Below are 17,698 nucleotides of genomic sequence, written 5' to 3' on the forward strand. Positions count from 1 at the left end.
ACAGTGCTGTGTGTCCGGAACACAAAATGATGGAGTCAAATGTGCTCGTTAGCGCTCTCGTTAATGCAGTTTACTCTCGGAGCAAATGTGACAAGTGCAGATGTTTCTCAGAACTACAAACAGCAGTGAATAGCAGTGCCAGGGCACGGCGGGGAGGAGGCTCCTGCAAACGGCTCTGCTGTAACCCCACAATTGCTCCCGGCAACAGAAGTTGCCTTCCATTTACAGCATTTAGTTACACACTTGGAACTGGCCCAGAGTTTCCCCTCTTCTTCCCAGCCTTTGCCACCATGTGACTGTTAGAGCCCTGCAGTGTCTGTAGAGCATTTGGAGGCTTTTGGCAGGGGCTGGTCCAGCTCAGAGCTGGCTGTGGGGACACTGGGCATCCCACAGGGATGCAAGGCCTCATCCTCAGCGCCAGCCTTGTGGAGGTGAAGCTGCGGTGGGATCAATCCTGATGGATGGTACTGCAGGAATGAGGCAGAGGAGGCACCTTTGTTGGCTGGGGAAGATCTCCCTCAGTGTTCCTCAGTTTCCCAGTTCCTGGAATGTTCTGGTGATGCTGCTGGAAACACAGATGGGTAGCAGATCTCCTGGTGAGAGGGCAGGAGGCTGGGGGGGTTAGTGAACAGGGGAGTCACTCTCCTACTGGCATGTAAAGGAGGTGGATGGGGGAGGAGAAGGAGGGAGCAGAATTTGGAGTCAGCAGTTGTGAAGGAGGGATGTTTGATCAAATGCAAACTAGACTTGAGGAGCATTTTAATTCTTTGGTCCATTTATATAAAATATTCACCTATGAAGGAAAAAGGTGAATGCAACTTTGGAAAAAGGAAGGATTTAACCAAAGAAATCACAACACATTTGCTGCCTTTCTCCATCAGTTTTGGAGGTGAGCAGCAATGCACAGTGCACCTCATCCTTCGCTGGGGAGGAGCTGTTCAGAGCAGGGATCCCCACAGCTCTGCACATCCCTGTATCAGGGAGGGTGATGTGGCTGAGCGGGAGAACAAATCCCTCTAACAGGGAGCCATTTCTGAAATGAGCTTGTGTTCAGCATCACAGCAGTAAAACAGGTGCTGTGCCAGCAAGGCTGTATGAGAAAACCAGGGATGCAGAAGGGTTTAAAAGCCATGGGCAAGACAAACAGCTGGAAAACCCCTTTCTGAGGAGAGAGCATGATAAGAAACCAAAACTGAAGCCTTATGCTGGGTGTTCACTGTTTTCTCCCCTCCAAAGCCATCAGAGGATGGACTCCCTGAGGTCAGTGGGCTTTGGGCAAAGGGCTTTTCACTCCTTGTTGTGATTGCAAGGTGTGATTGAAGGTGCTGGTAACGAGCAATCAAAAGATAAATGTTGTTAGGACTGGCCAGAAGCTTGGTGAGCCAATCCCAGCAAATGGGCAAATCCCTGTACCGATCTCACTGGTGTGCTCCAGGTAGGTGAGATTCATCAAAATGGCAAAATAAGTAAGGAAGGCAGAAAATTCCCAGCACCTGGCTTGCACAGGGAGGGGATGGAGCAGAAGAGGAACCCCAGGGAAACCCAAGGAACCTTGTGTGCAGAGCGAGCTGCCAGTTCTGTCACTCTTCCACCACTGCTGCCACTGTTCACTGCTGGTTTGGGTTACAGAAACATGGATGGGGCTGTGTTGGCATTTGCAGTCAGGCTACTCGCTGCTATAGCTGTGCTGATCAAGGGCTCAGATTCTGCTGTCACTGATGGCCAGTGGCCATGTGGGGAGGAGAGCTGGCCATGGGGTTTGTGCCCATGGTGGCAAGTGCAGAATCTGCCCTACGTTCCTTGTCTCCAGACGACAGTGATCAGGCTTCTCTCGCTGCAACATGGCTAATTACTCTGTATTGACTTTGTGATTAATCCTGTCTTTATTTCTCCTGGAGCGGGGGGTTGATTTGCTGCTTGCCAGACTGCATGGGGATGGAACAGAGAGGGTCCTTCTCCTGCGCTTGCTCTGGGAACTTGGGGACAGCCAACGACTTAGTTTTGTTTGGTTTTTTTTTTTTTCTCTTCTTCTTCTCTTCCCTCCCCCCCCTTCCCTTCTCTTTCTTCCTCATGCCTTGTGTCTCTGCAGACCTCTGGTGAAAAAAAGCGTTCTGGCCACGCAGCCAGCAATGGCTTTGCAGGTCACATCAATCTCCCTGACCTGGTGCAGCAAAGCCACTCGCCGGCGGGCACGCCGACCGAGGCCCTGGGGCGAGTCTCCACGCATGCGCAGGACATGGACTCGGTGCCTGAAGTAGGTGGTGGGGGGCTCCTCTTTCTCCTTTGCATCGCATTAAACAAGTATTAACCTCTCTGCCCCACGAAGGGGCTTTCCTGCTTTCCTCCCTGGCTTTCTTGGCTCTTCTCTCTCTCCGTTTCTGGTCCACGTGGGTGAGTGTAGTGGAAACACGAGGGAATCGGATGGGTTGTTGCTATCTGGGTCTGTGGCTGATGGTAGAAATGTACAGTAGGTCTCTCAAGCCCACCTGCTGCAATTTTGGTGGTCATGGTTTAAGTGTTGCCAACTGATGCAAAAGCCCCATTTTTTTTTTAATTTTTTTTTTTACTCTTGGATATAAAAGGAAATTATGAGAGCCAGTGATGCCATTAACTTCAACTGGGCCCAGCTTCCTCCTCTGCAATCTCTGACAATTAACATGATTCAAAAGGTCAGCAAAAACCAAAGCCAGCAAAATGCTGGATAGTTCTTCAGACTAGAAAAAAATCTGCACAACTTTAAAATCATGTTTTTCGTGTCATGGCAAAGTATTTTTCCCTGGTAGGTGTTGTACAGGGACATGATTGAACATTAATGTTCTATAAGGTGTAAAAACTCTTAGAAAGTACAAGATGTGACAATGAACCAAGGGAATTGTTGTTCCCTGCTTACTGTCTCCAGCTGTGGGAATGAGGCACAAGAACATTCTCTTTTCCCATGAGAAATCAACTCATTTGGTGCTAAAAAGCTATTGTATGTAATGTTTTCATTTCATTTTGTGGGTTACACATCAAAAGTTCTGCCATACTATGTTCTTTCATAGAAATTATGTACTCATGGTGTACTTTTACTAGCAGTATAAAAATAAAAATTGCTTGGAATTGGGCATTGATGAAACGTAAGAACAGATGGTGCCTGACTTGACCTCGAATTTTTTTCTGTTTCCTCGTTGGTATTAAAAGCAGCAATGAGAGAGTTGATCCTGAAAGTAACACCTTCCACAGTCATCCTGGGACTGCTGAAATGCAGGCTGGGATTGGGTTTAAATTTATTCATTTATAGAAGTAGCGACCAAAAAGATCTTTTCCATTTCTAAAACTGCATTTTTAGGGTTGACTGAGCTGGGAGTGGGTGTGAGTGGAAACTTGGAGATTTAGTTCACGGGCTTCCAGGTGACTCATGGTGCTGTGAGCAAAAAGAAGGGAGTGAGCACAACCTCAGCGTGCAGCTTGCTGCTCTTTGTAAGCCACCACGGAGGTTTATAGGCAGTGGAACAGGACCTGGAGGAAGATGAAGTCTTAGTATTTAAATAGCAGACTTGTAAGTTATTAAAATGTCAGCTTCTGTGGAGAATGACTGAATCTGAGCAAGGAAAAATGCATTGAGATGAGGGGTTTCTTCATAATTCATTTGCCGGAAAGCACTTGGCTCTCAGGTGGAAAGCATCCCTGTAAATACTGAATTTTTCTCCTCCTTGAATTGTTAGTGGTTTTGGAAAAGACATCCAGCACAGGGAAAAAAATTGTGTATTTCTTGGATTTGAGAGAAGCACGAAGTAGCTCAAGTCTGTCCTACATGTGCACACAAATGTGGATGAACTATGTATGTAAATGTGGTATCCGTGCCCGCAACCTTCCCTGCCGCAGGCTGCCGACTCCTTCTGTGGGTCTTGATTACCGTGTACTGTTTGGAAATCCATCCTGTTTCTATGGAAACAGCCAGACTGTCAGGGGAGTAGAGTTGAGAGGGAAGCAGGATGCGCAGCGTGGTTTTGGTGTGGATGCCAGCCCCAGAATGCTCGGGAAGGTCACAAGCCACGAGGGTGCTCCTACGCCTGATAGGGTTTTGCCCCTAAATCTTTTTGTGGCCCACTGGAGGACAGGCACAGGCCCAGCCCAGCTGGGGTGGGGATGTGCCGGGGCAGTGGTGTTCCCATGGCACATCAGCCTGTGCTCGGTAACTGGGTGACATGAAAGCTGAGGGAGATTTATTTCATGAAGGGGCAATGTCCCAGGGAAGAAAAACGTGAGCAGTGGTGCTGCTGCAGAGTGACTTGGGGTTTGCTGCTGTTACAGCTCTAAATGGAGCTCATCCATAAAGCATGTCCTTGGTAAATAATGGAGTAGGAAGGATAAGCTGCTCAACAGAGGGGGGAAATCACGTAATTTCAACTCCCAAGGCAAGGATTTCCTTTTGCTAGGAAGAAGGTCTTAGCCTCGTTTTCTGCCTTAACAAAGCAGTGGTTTTAAAAAGAAAGCAACGTGATGTTGCAGTTTGTTCATCCCCAAATTCCCTCAGCAAAGTATTGGCTCTGACATTCCCTGCAATACCTTCAGGTTGAGATTTGTTAGCTTAGAAATGGCTCTTTCTGCAGTCCCACCTGAAATGCTGGGCAGTTTAAAACCATGTCAGCTGCCCTGTGCCAAGGTTTCCCAGGGTCCCACTACCCTTGGCTGCACGCTGGGAAAAGCAAACATTCACCTGCCTGACATCCCAGAGCGGGTTTTAAGGCAGGTGTGTTGATGCAGGCAAGTTATCAGCTGGACTTGATGATCTTAAAGGTCTGTTCCAACCTAAACAATTCTGTGATTCTTGGTTGGTTTTTGCCTGTGGTGGCTTTTGCCTCTGGCCCTGCAGCTTCTCCCTAACCAGTGTCATGGCTGTGCTTCTGCCTGCGAGGAGAGAGCAGAACCAGGCCCTGCTCCTCTTGTTTTCTGTTGCTCACAGACACACAGAAATCCAATTTAATGTTTTCTCTGATTAGTTAGATGGGGAGGAGAAGATGTTTGTAGAGGGCTCGAAAAGGGCACCTTAGGGGCAGACACTGTGTTTGCTAATTAGAAAGTCTTACATGTACACTCACACACAAAATTACTGTTATTTCTGTGCTCTGAGCTCTCTCTTTGATGTTTATTTTCCAGTACGGTATGGGAAGTAGCACCAAAGCCTCTTTCACCCCATTTGTGGACACCAGAGTGTATCAGACCTCACCTACTGATGAAGATGAAGATGAGGATGAGGAGTCATCTGCTACTGGTAGGAGGCAATGAGGCCAGTTTGAGAGAGGAGGGTCTTGTGGAAACCAGGTTGGGAGCCCGAATAACCCCACTGAACCTGTTTCACATTTCACTCAGTCTTATCCAAACATTGCTTGTGTCTGCATCCTTGCCTTTTCCAGTTTCCATCCAACTTCTCCCCCACCAGTTAAATGCCACCAGAAAGGTCTGAGAGAAAACAGGAAGCAGCAGAAGTCCCCACTCCCATCTGCCTGGGCAAACTGATATCTTGTAACACAGTGATGACTCCCCCATCAGGAAATAAAACCCGTATTGTCTTTCTATCCCCAAAAAAGAGGTGGCAGAACAGTTAACCCATCACACCCCCCTGTCCTCTTGTGTTTCCTTGCAAGCCCTGTTCACCAGCGAGCTGCTCAGGCAGGAGCAGGCCAAGCTGAATGAAGCCCGTAAGATCTCGGTGGTGAACGTCAACCCCACCAACATCCGTCCCCACAGCGACACCCCGGAGATCCGGAAGTACAAGAAGCGCTTCAACTCGGAGATACTCTGTGCTGCTTTGTGGGGTAAGCCCTGAGCATGCTGTGCCCTCGGCAGAGCTCCCCAGAGCCCGTGGCTGGTGGGGAAATAGGAATGTGCCATCACAGAGCTGAGCCCCTGCCTCTGGTTGGCCCTTCTCGGTCCTGGGCAAGGCTCATGTTCCTGAGTCCCTGTGTTGTAACCCTTTCCTGTCCTTGGGAAGACCCCAGCCTTGGCTGGGTCGGTGACACTTGTGGGGCAGCACAGACGAGCTCGGGGTGCCGTCCTTGGGAGCAGCTGTAGCTCCTGGTGCCCATTGCCTGCCCTCTCCTCCTCAGGTGTGAATCTGCTGGTGGGCACGGAAAACGGCCTGATGCTGCTGGACCGAAGTGGGCAAGGGAAGGTCTACAACCTCATCAACAGACGGCGATTCCAGCAGATGGATGTGCTCGAGGGCCTCAACGTCCTCGTGACAATATCAGGTGCTCCTCTTGTGCTCTCCCCTGCTCAGCCCTGAGCCCTGAGTGGTCCCAGCTCAGACAAAACTTGCCCACCAGTGTCTGACGGAAGCTCCCAGGGGAGCTGGAGGTGGTTTATTCCGGAATCAAATGAGTTAAATCTGGAAGAATTGCCTCCAAGAGTAGTTTGCTCCCTTCACCTGCTGGCTCCACTTTATTTGCAGTGCTCCATTCTCCTTCAGCAGGGAAGGGGAGGTACAAGGTACAGCTTGAGAGGGCAAAGAGCTCTGCTTTTAGTTTGTTTGGCTCTAGCTGGGGGAAAACATATCCACATCTTCAAGGCTCCAGCTCAGGGCTGTGCTTGGGGTGCCCCAAGCATCGTGAGGGCCATGGGCTTGTCACTGTCCCCATGTTCTGCCAAGAGCTACAGAGTGCTCATATCAGGCTCATGGGGTGATTTCTGGCAAATAAAGCAAAAACTCTGTAGTCCAGTCTCTCAGGACAGCACTCGGCATCCTTCCTGCAGAGCAGCCCCATTGGAGCACGTGGGTGGCAGAGCCTTCTCCTGCTGATACCTGTCCCACAAAGCTCACGGAGGGCAGCAAGATAAATATTCGTTAGGAAAATTGCTTGATATCATCCTTCTCTTTACTTTCACATTGTTAACACCCCCTGGGCTCACTGCATTCACCTGCAAATTCCTGCTCCCTCCATTCAGACAGAACTCCAGACCTGCTGCTCTGTCATTTACCTTGGTCTGCAGCTCCCCTGTGGTTTTGGGGATGCAGCTGTAGGAATAAGGGGTTTAGTACAGCTGGAAGATGAATGGGGGGAGGACCAAACCCCAAGATGATGCTGAGAATGACTCCTGGGGACTTCTGGAAACCCATGAGCAGAAAAAGCCCTTGGTTTATGGTTTGGGTCCTGTCCCACCGGGCTTGGTGGGAGCTGTGTCCTGTCCCTGTAGCAGGGGCTTTGCAGCCACAGGGAGGTTTGCAGCCAGATCACAGCCATCCAAGAGCAGGCAGACGTGCAGAAATTTGGCAGCCCCTCAGCACTGCAGAGCCCAGCTCTGGGCTCATTGGCAAGCAGTGGTGCCTGTCACAGGCCAAGGAGCTCATGTCTCAGCTCCAGGGTGGAATTAATGTTGTATGAAGGAGAGAAAAGGAAAGAAACCAGGTAGCTGAGTGGTTGGATGAGCCTTGAGCTGTAAGAGAGCTGGGGTCAGCACCCTGCTGTGCCCCACCATCTCACTGTGAACACTGATTTATAGGAAAAGGAACATTTCCCACCTACAGGAAGCAAAAGCCTGGCTTTTCCACTGTCCACCTGCAGTCTGGGAGACAGAGGTCTGGGCTTTGCTTTCCATGTGTTTCTTCTCAAGAAAAACCTAACACAACAGCTAAATTACTATTTTCAACTTCATCACGAAACTAACTTGAATTTTATCATCTTGTGAGTGAAAATAAGCACTGAAACCTCAAGACTCCCCCTGCACACGGGCTCTGCTCTGACAGGGACGTTTCCTTTGCCAACAGGAAAGAAGAACAAGCTGCGTGTGTATTACCTGTCCTGGCTGAGAAACAGGATTTTACACAATGACCCTGAGGTGGAGAAGAAGCAGGGCTGGATCACAGTCGGGGACCTGGAAGGATGCATCCACTACAAAGTCGGTGAGTGGCCTCTCTGGAAATAAATGTCTGAAGAGATGGATTTTTATTCTCTAGTTTTAGGTCTGACCTGACAATTTTATCTTAAAAGTATGAGTAGACCATAGCCACAGATAAATTTGGAATTCATCTGTCTGTGTTAGGTGGACACTTTACTTAATGAGAACCAACAGAGAGATGGCCTGAGAAGCAATTCCTGGAGATAAGTTGTTCAGTCTTTTTGGAAAGAAAGTGAACGTTTTTAAAATGGCTTTTATTTTTATTTTAGTGAAATATGAAAGGATCAAGTTCTTGGTGATTGCCTTAAAGAACGCTGTAGAGATCTATGCCTGGGCTCCAAAACCATATCACAAGTTTATGGCATTTAAGGTATGTCTGTCTTTTAACTCAGTAATTGTAAATACGTGAGATTTCTGTACGCTGCAGAGCAGCAAAGCTTCTTGCTTATGTAGCTGAGCTCCTCAGGCTGCCTGACAGGCATGAGAGATGGGATCCATGCTGGCTGAAGAGATTGGATACCTTCTGATTATGGCCAACAATGAAGTGTTAATATTAGCTTATGCTGGTAGGCTTCACTTGGGGGTTTGCAGAAAGCTGATCAAATGCATATGAGTAAAATTGAGTTGGAGATTTTGATGGGTGTTTTTGGTGGGGGTTTTTTTGTGGATTTTTTTAGTTGTTTTGTTTTTTGAAACTCTGACTAATTTTTCACATACAGGACAAAAATAGGTTGGCATGATTTTCCATTTTTATTTTGCAAGGTCCTCTCTCCTGCAATGTGGATTCTGTTTCAAGACAAAGTTTGTGAGGATGACCCACTCTTTCTCTCTCTTTTTTTTCTCCCTTTTCCTCGGTTTCCTCAGTGAGACCTTTCTCCTCTACAACCTGCCAATGGGCATTTTGTACTTAGTCCTTCAGAGCACTTTTCATCCTAAGCTCTGTGCAAAGACAAGTCACAAGGGGCAATGCCTTGTGGACATGTTCATGCTGAGTAATCTCATTTTGCATCCTTCCAACACAAATGGGCTTATTCAGTATTAGGTCACATTTGCTTTTTCAGAACAAAAGCCAGAATAAATGGGCTCAGTGACATGGAGAGCTCAGCAGCATCAGAATGGCCTGGGATCCAGCCTCTGTGGGCTCTGAGGATGCTGGCTGGTGCTCCTGGTGCTGCTTCTGCAGCCTGGGGGGATGAACATCCTTGCCTTGCCTTGTAGGCAGGGATCTTTTGAGAGAGAGTGAAATACCACCCACAGATTTTCCCTATCAGGAGTCAAAGTGGTCCTTGCACAGAGAGCCAGGAGCTCTTTGCTCTCTCTGGGGGTGTTTCACTCTCCTGCTGAACACCTAAGTCATGGAGAGATACTCTGCCCCAAATCGATCCGTGGCTGGGAGCTGGTCCCGGCCTGCATCCAGCAGGGTAGATCAAGCAGAGAAAAGCAGGTCTTTGCTAAACTGACTCATTCCAACAGCCCAAACCAGAGTGGTGATCCCTGCCAAGAGGGGAAGTGGGTGGTCACAGATCTCTGCTGACTGAACACACACTCACATAAAATTGAGCGGTCGCTTTCCTTTAGAGACCAAATCCTTGTGCCAGCCTCGGGCTCCTGTGGGAAGGAGCTGTGCTTGGCAAGGGTGAGCACTTATCTGCTGGGATGGCTGGAGTGAGTGGGTAATACCCTCTGAGGCATCTGACATAGGAACAGAGAGGCAGGAATATAACTAACCACATATTTAGCAGGATAAACAAATACGATTTGGGAACCGCATCAGGCTGCTGCCGCGGGGGTTGGTGGGTTTTCTGTGGTACTCACGGAGGGGATTATAAAAGTCTTTTGCAGATCTCCAGCACAAGCCGTTGCTCGTGGACCTCACTGTAGAAGAGGGTCAGAGGCTCAAGGTTATCTTTGGATCACACACTGGTTTCCATGTGATTGATGTGGATTCTGGGAACTCCTATGATATCTATATACCATCTCACGTGAGTACACGAGGGAGTGCTGCTACATGAGTAACGTGGGTCACCAGCAAGGTTTGGAGAGGCTCTTGGTAGCTCAGAAATGGTGACCAGTGATGGGTGTGACATCCTCCAGTGCTGTCCTCATTGATAGCCACTTTTAAAGAGGACTCAAAGCTATCACATACTTCATGTTCGTTATTTGCACAGGCTATTTCTGTCCTTGTTCCCAAGCAGTCAGGTTTAAGGTTGCCATGTCCCACAGAAAGGAAAATCTATACACTGCATGGAGCAATAATGGAACTCTCTCTAGGGTTTTGTAGGTCTTATTGAAGCTGTATCCATGCTGTTGGCCCAGGATTAACCAGTATAGGAGAAACTGTGTCACTAAAGAACTCCAGAAACTGCTGAATCTGATCCAAGCATCAGATCCTCCTCTGTAAGATCTGGCAAGAGCATAGGGAGAAATACCAGGGTAGTTTGGGATGGTTTTGTGTTGTCTTAGCTATGGAAGGGCAGACATGGGTGGAAAGTCACTGCAGCTGCCCTTGAGAGACTGATTGCTAAAAAATAGGAGTATTTCCTCCCTAGGACTGCCTGTAAAATTCTGGGTTTATTTACCTTGATTTGAACAGGAGATGGATTCATTGACTCAGTCACTTATTTGTGTTCCAGCCAAGTGTCAGCCATCAGTCTTGGGGGCGTATATGTTGTGATCTGTCTGTAATTACTAAACCTGTTTATCCTTGCCATGTCAGACAGCTCTGATGGTAGGGTAAACATGACAGTTTATTCCCCTTCAAGCTTATCTCTGAAAGCCAGTGACTGTTTGGTGAATGGAGGGAGGGCTTTGTTCTCAAGTTGGTTTGGGCTTTTTTTTCCCCAAGGCTCTGCTCCCTTCCCCCTTCCCCTTTTCTCCATTTGATGTAATTCTGACTTTCAGGGGGTTTTTTGCCTGCAGATTCAGGGCAATATTACTCCTCACGCCATTGTCATCCTGCCTAAAACAGACGGGATGGAGATGCTCGTGTGCTACGAGGATGAAGGTGTCTATGTGAACACCTACGGACGGATAACTAAAGATGTGGTGCTCCAGTGGGGAGAAATGCCTACTTCTGTGGGTAGGTCAGCCCTTCCTCTTCACTTGCTTAAAATACAAGTGACAAGTAAGATGAGGAATCAAGAATGCTGAGATGGAGTCATTTGGGCTTTTGCTTATCAAAGGAGATTTCCCTCCGCCAGCTGTGAGATGCAGTTGCTTAATTTCTACAGTTTGGCCCTCCATAATAAAAGCAAGGGACTCCTTGAAGATTTGAGCTCTGGTTTGTCTTGAGTATGAGATAAGTATAAGATAATGCAAGCCGTTGCACTGGTGGGATACTGTGTTGAGTGGAAGAGGGGTTGGATGTGGAGCTGGGAGCACTTGGGTTGCTCTTCTGGCTCTGCTGTTGCTCAGCTCCACAGCCAATGGAGGCAAACCACTGCCCAGCTCCTCGCTCCCTGAAATCTGAAGAAGTGATGCTTCTTCTGTTTAAATTGCTCAGCAATTTCTGGATGGAAAGTGCTCTGAGAAGGCTGCTGTCCCTGTGGGCACCCGCCCGGCCGTCAGAGCTCTGCCATTGATCCACATAGGCTTTGGGTAACAGCTGATGAGAGCTTTTCTGCATAATATTTAACTCAACACAAGTTGTAACACCTGCCAAACACTTCCTTTTGACAGCCTACATTCATTCCAATCAAATAATGGGCTGGGGAGAGAAAGCTATTGAAATCCGGTCAGTGGAGACAGGACATTTGGATGGAGTATTTATGCACAAGCGAGCTCAAAGGTTGAAGTTTCTATGTGAAAGAAATGATAAGGTAAGTCCACTTCAAAGCTTGTATCCGTGCTTTAAGCTGCAGGGTGCTTTTAGACTTTAAGTCTGGTTTATCTTGAGGTTAATAATTAATCTGAAGGTCCTGTTTAATAAGCAGTGCCCATAAACGTAATCCCGGTTTATTTTCTCCAGTGGATGGAGACCTCGGCCTGCAAGATCTCTTCCTCCTCTAGCAGAGATCTGCATTCCCTTGGTTTGACTTTCTCCCAATTCTTTCATCTGAACATTAAACCGAGGCTGCTAAGTAAACTCTAAAAGTTGAGAAATGGTAGCAGTGTGCAAGTGACCCTGATTTGAACTCTGATGCGGAAACATTTTGATGCATCTTAAATTATTTTCTCCATGGAGCCTCATGTTTTTCTGTGGACAGCACTGATAAATACTGTTCTGGAGGGTCACCAGAGTTCCATGGCTGTCATGTAGATGACCCTTGCCATGGGTGTTGCAAGGGGGGCATGAGGAGAAATTGCTGGAGAAAAAGGGCCTATTTGCATGGAAGAGATGGTTGAATACCAAGGTCTGTTTCTGCTGTTGGTGTTTCCCCATCTCACAAGGTTTCACTGAGATAAATCAGGACCATGCAGCAGGGAGATCTTTCATAATGAACATGATCACGAAAGCAGTGAAGAAACCAATTGCTCTGTCCCCAGAGCAGGGTTTAACAATGTGCAGTAAATTAGGTTTGACACCACAAACAGCTGCTCCTTATTTGAGCACTGCCCTGCCCGTGGCATGGAGTTACACTGGAACTCTGCAGGAAAATGTATCCTAACCTTGCAGCTGAGTATGTCAAGCTGCTCAAAAAGCTGAATTTAAGTTTAATTAAAGTATAATTTAATTCTGAAAAAGCTAGAAAAAACCCACTTTGGTCTTTCTAAAATACTGGAACCAACTGATCACTGATGGGTTTGAATTAGTAAAACCAGATGTTTGTCTTTCTAGAGAACTGGTTAAACTGGTAAGATTAAGTAATTTTTACTTTTAAAAAGGACAGGGGCTTCAGATTGTCCCCTTCAGTATTTGGAAATTATAACTTCTTAATTTTTAAGACTTCCCTTGGGATCAAATGTTGGTGGATCCTGCCAGAAGCACCAAAACCCATGTTCTCCATACAGTGTCTTGATATGTTTCTGTGCTTTGAACATATTGAAGGGAAGTCATTTTCCTGAGCTTTACTTTCAGGAACAGCTGAAATACCAGGACTAACTTTTCCCAAGAAAGCCAGGCAGGTGTTGACCCACATGGTGAACGTTTAGCAAGATCCAGACCAGTTTTATTAATTTTGCATAATAAATGGTGCTGTGGCAGTAAAATGGGATAAAGTTGGTAATTTTAAGGGTTTCTAAACTTTGCTCTTTTTGGTAGTTATAGAGAGGGAGGTTTATTTACTACATTTACCTATAAGTGGTTCAGTTTGATCCCAGTCTGCATGGGTTAGCTCCAGCCTCTCAATTCCATGGACATCGGAGAACCAGGCAATGGGTCTGTGTAAAATTTGTGCTGTCAGCTGGAGAAAAGGAGCAGGGAGGGAGGTTCAGGCAGAGGAAACCAATTGTGTGGGGCAGCTCCTGCTTTCCTCAATCACTGAGTCAACAGACATTTTTAATAATAATAATAATAGTAATAAAAATAATAATAACTTCTTCTTTCCAAACAGGTATTTTTTGCATCGGTGAGATCCGGAGGAAGCAGCCAAGTGTTTTTCATGACCCTCAACAGAAACTCCATGATGAACTGGTAACAGAGGAGCACTTGGCACTCACCGCCATGGCATTATTTCTAATTTAAAGGACATTAAACACGTGGACTAACACTGTAGAGGCAGGTGTGGAGGGCGCCGAGGAACCCCCTCCCCACACTCCCCCGGCTCCGCCAGCCCCGGGGCAGGGACTGCGGCCAGGGATGGACTTTCACGCTTGGACCACCCGAGGTCTCCTGATTACGCTGTGTTATAGTGGGTTATGAGTTTTCCTTTATTTTGTTTTATTTTGTTTTCTAGTTTTACTTTTTCTTTGTCCCCTACTTTGTAAGAACGGGGAGAGAAAACAGTGTCAAAAAGTCTGTTTTTAATTCTGTCTGCCTGCTAGCATCAAATATATAGTATGTTGTAAAGTTACCAATTAAATCTGGTGAGAGACAGCACAATAAATGTACCTTTTATCTTTGTGATGAAGGCCATAACCATATAGCTGGGTAATTTTAGAAATCTTTTGCCTTCACCAACATTTACATGTTGCTTTTGGCAGCAACGGCTTAACGGATTTTTAAAGAAGAGAAAAAGTAATAGGTTTTTTTCCCCTCTTTTGGGAAATGGATTTTAAATGGCTAAACTACTAGCCTTAGACTAATAAAAATCAGCTACCATTTTTGTCAAGTCTGTCAATCCATATTTCTATATGGATCTTCACATAATGGTGTGTCTTGATAGGGACAGAGGTGCCATTTCTTGTTGCTCCGGAGGTGCCCTCCCGCCCCGGGGCTTGGCCGTGGGCACCGGGATGGGGAATCGGAGGAGGAGAGGACGGCGGAGCGGTCGGAGGAGCCCCGTGCTCGCCCCCAAGGTGGGATTTGTGGCCGCAGACGGCTCCCAGGATGCCGTGGGCACCGGATCCTGATGCCGAAGCCGGCACAAGCTGTGAGCGCTCGTGCCCCTCAGCCCGGAGCCGGGCGCTGGCGTGCGGGAGCAGCTGGCACAGGGAGGGGGACCACGAAACAAGCTGCCTGTCTCCCCACATTGCTGGATTAGGCTTGTAAAGAGCTTAAAAAATTATATATATGTGTGGTTTCTTCGGCCAAGGGTCTGAATCTACTTGTTCTCCATCCCCTCCACTCCCTAGGAATTACCCAACATACAGTGAAAGACAACATCTGTGCCGAACCGTGTGTGTGTGTTTAGTTCAGGTTGAATCGTGTCCTTATAAACTCTGCTCAGTTGATTTCCGTTTTCGGTGCGTATCTGGGGTTTTCTTTCTCAGTAGCTGCAAGCATGGCCGCCTGTGGTGTTGGGGTGTCGCATAACAAGGTCTGTGTTGCTGGTTTTAACCTACCTCGTTTCGGTTGGGGTTTGTTTTTTGGTTTGGTTTCGTTTGTTTTTTTTTTCTGTTCCGCTGTCGATCACAGCGCTGTTACCTCCAGCGACATATAGAGAGCTTAACTGGCAATCTTGGTGTACTCAGTAACGATGGCTTTATTAAAAAATGATTAAATCAACAGGACTTGGTCAAACTTGAATCTTTATCAAGGGTGAGAGGCGATGTGGGGCGGCGGGGATGGGATGGGATGGGCCACCCTCACCCGAAGCATCCCGGGGGAAGGGTGTCACGGTTTGGTATTGGAGGGATTGTTGGCAGTGGACTTGCAGCAGGATATGGAGTCCAGGGGAGCACAGGTGAGATGTGCTTTGTGGGTGCCTTCTTCAGGCACCCTCCTGCTGGGCCAGTGCAGCCTTCAGAGTGTAGGGATGGCCATAGGACCACAATACTGGTATTCAAACCCCATGCAAGTCCCATCACAGACACTGATTGCCACCAGCTCTTTATATTTTCATTGTGGTTAAAATATAAATCAAATAAAGCCCAGAGTTTTTATTATGTTGCAAACTGATAACTAGTTTTGGGGGTTTTTTTGGTCCCCCTTCAAGCTACAAATACACAGCCTTGGATGATTATTTTTTTAATGTAGGGTTTTGGGTACAGTGATGAAATAGAAGGAATTAATTGTGTTTAAACATAAGGTAGTTTGTGAATGTATTTTTTAAAATCTTAGAATAATTTGAAACAAAAAATCACGAGAAAGCAGTATTACCACAGTGTTGTGTACGGTGTGTGTGTGTATGGAGATACCACAGAGCAAAGGTTTTTCTGGTGCCAACCACAATAAAACAGAAAAAACTTCACCATTAAACCATGCCTTTTATGTTTGGGTAAATAAAACCTGGGTTGTTGGAGGACATGGAGGTAAAGGGGATTTTCAGGGTTCCCAGTCACTATGCTCTTTGGCTGGAGACTCTCGGGAGAGCAGCATTCTGGAGCAGGATGAGTGCAGGGAGATGGGATGTGTGCACTCAGCACTCAGCAGTGGCCAAGGGATGTTTTGATGGACCATTACCTAAAAACTTCTGCTCTTCTACAAAATCAAGCCATGATTACTATAATGACCTGCTTTCTCCTTCAGATATTCCTAGCTTTGATTTTCTTGTCTTTTGCTGTAAGTAAAATACATTTGTAGTTGATCAGTGCTCGCAGAAACTACTTAGTGTTTAAAGAAATAAAACCTGGGGCTCCTTTTGAAACCCTGTTTCTGGGAGTTTTTACCTGGGAAAGGAAATTTATTTCTTCAGCTGAGCAGTGCTGCAAGAGTAAAAAGCAGTAATGTCTGTGCATGCAGGAGTCACCTGAGCCTCTTGCAGATTCAGTTATTTACAAAGTTGCTGTGAAATGTTGCATGAACTTCAGGGATGAGTCCTGGCAAATGGAATAAAAGCCTCAAGAGCTGACACAAGGCTGTGTGAGGCCCCTGGTGACCCCCAGCACCCCAGGGAGGTGCTGGGTACCACTCCCAGGTGAAGGATGCTCAGAGGTAAGGCTGTAGCAGCTACTTGTGCGAACTGCATGTTTTCAAACCTGTTTCAGAAATATAATCAAATGGGATTTTTCTTGTTGCAAGACGGTTTAGAGGTTGATAGTGGGTATTTTGTGACATCTTTGTGACAGAAGGGGGATGCTCAAGGTGACCCTGGCCCCAGAGCTGGGCTGGTTGCTGGAAATGGTTTGAAGTAGTTGTGCTGCAGTTCCTTGTCTCCACATGAGCCCATGTAAGGTCCTTTTCTGCTCAGGCAACGATTTGATGCTGCGTAACTGGGGACAGTGTGAGCATCGTGTCGGCCAGCAGTGACTGAACCTACCTGTTCCCGAAGGTGTGGGGTGGACCCTCCATTCCATACCCTGCCTGTGTCCAGGATAAGCCACCCACCAGGGCACAGCTCCTCAGAGGAGATCCAGCAATGTTCTCAGCAGTAAGGATGTGGTTCCAGGTGTAGGATGCCTGTCACAACCACTGCTGCCCTGCAGTATCTGTGTCCTGCCCTGTGTTCCCTGCAGAGCTGCCACTTCCCACTTCCCACCCAGGCTGTCATGACCTGCTGCAGAACAGCTTTGCTGGGTTTGCTTCCCAGTTTTTCTGTTCTGGGTGATGCTGCACCACCCAGAGCTGGGAGGTGGGAGAGGGCCCATTAACCTCCCCTGTTTTAATGCCACTTGATTTTGCTGGGAGGGTACAAGGCCACCACTCCGGTATCTTTACAGCGGTGCTGTAAATGCACCAAATTCTCTCTCCTAAATGTGTACTATCAGCCTGAAGCCACCATCCTGTGAGTGGCTCCAGCACCAGTGCCTGCCCTGGATGCTGTCCTTAAAGAGAGGAAAAATGGATGTGTATCATCATCTTTCTGTGCCAGCTGATGTGCTGCATCAGTCTGCTCTTACCTGGAGAGCCAGCGATTTATGGACTCGATCTTCCTTTTCTTCTTTCTGGTTTTGTTTCAGTTAATGGCATATTTTTACTTTTTTTTTTAACATCAAAGCTACCTCTGAGTGACCCAGAGGCAGTAAAATAGGTGTGCAAATTACCCCGGCCACAGAGAAAGCCTCACTGTCCTGCAGTCTTTAAATTCCTTCCACTGAGGTGACAAGCATGTTCAGCTGCTCAAAAGCAAAGCCCAACCATAAACTTTAGCCAATTGCTTTTATCACAGAGCATTAGATTATCAGCAACACCAGTTACACTGGACACAACACAGAGTAGGCAATAAGCTGGCAACTCTGCCTAACCAGTATTATACACAGTTCTTACACTTTATTATTTAAGTAAACCATCAGCAATAATGCAGGCACTGTTGTTTGCCCATCACTGAACCACTGCCTGGCCAGGCTCACTAGCCATGGGACAGGTTGGTGTTGCTCTGAGCTGTGCTGTGCTGCTCTCTGC

The 17,698-nt window shown here is 47.2% G+C and overlaps 1 protein-coding gene across 9 annotated transcripts in view; it reads left to right on the top strand.

Annotated features, from left to right (window-relative positions):
* The window catches only part of TNIK (TRAF2 and NCK interacting kinase), a 152,723-nt gene extending 137,800 nt beyond the window's left edge, over positions 1-14,923 (top strand). For 8 of the 9 annotated variants that reach the window (XM_017827725.1, XM_017827724.1, XM_017827726.1 and 5 more), the window contains 10 exons: positions 2,090-2,254; positions 5,140-5,254; positions 5,628-5,798; positions 6,090-6,233; positions 7,748-7,882; positions 8,148-8,248; positions 9,711-9,860; positions 10,798-10,957; positions 11,557-11,696; positions 13,371-14,923. In XM_017827725.1, coding sequence (XP_017683214.1) covers positions 2,090-2,254; positions 5,140-5,254; positions 5,628-5,798; positions 6,090-6,233; positions 7,748-7,882; positions 8,148-8,248; positions 9,711-9,860; positions 10,798-10,957; positions 11,557-11,696; positions 13,371-13,454 — 1,365 coding nt within the window. In that variant the 3' untranslated portion in view covers positions 13,455-14,923. The remainder of the gene's footprint in view (positions 1-2,089; positions 2,255-5,139; positions 5,255-5,627; positions 5,799-6,089; positions 6,234-7,747; positions 7,883-8,147; positions 8,249-9,710; positions 9,861-10,797; positions 10,958-11,556; positions 11,697-13,370) is intronic. The other variant, XM_017827731.1, reaches the window with a different exon arrangement.
* The last annotated feature ends 2,775 nt before the right edge of the window (positions 14,924-17,698 follow it).

This window comes from Lepidothrix coronata, unplaced genomic scaffold (assembly GCF_001604755.1).
Source record: "Lepidothrix coronata isolate B3197 unplaced genomic scaffold, Lepidothrix_coronata-1.0 Scaffold142, whole genome shotgun sequence".
Lineage (NCBI taxonomy): Eukaryota > Metazoa > Chordata > Aves > Passeriformes > Pipridae > Lepidothrix > Lepidothrix coronata.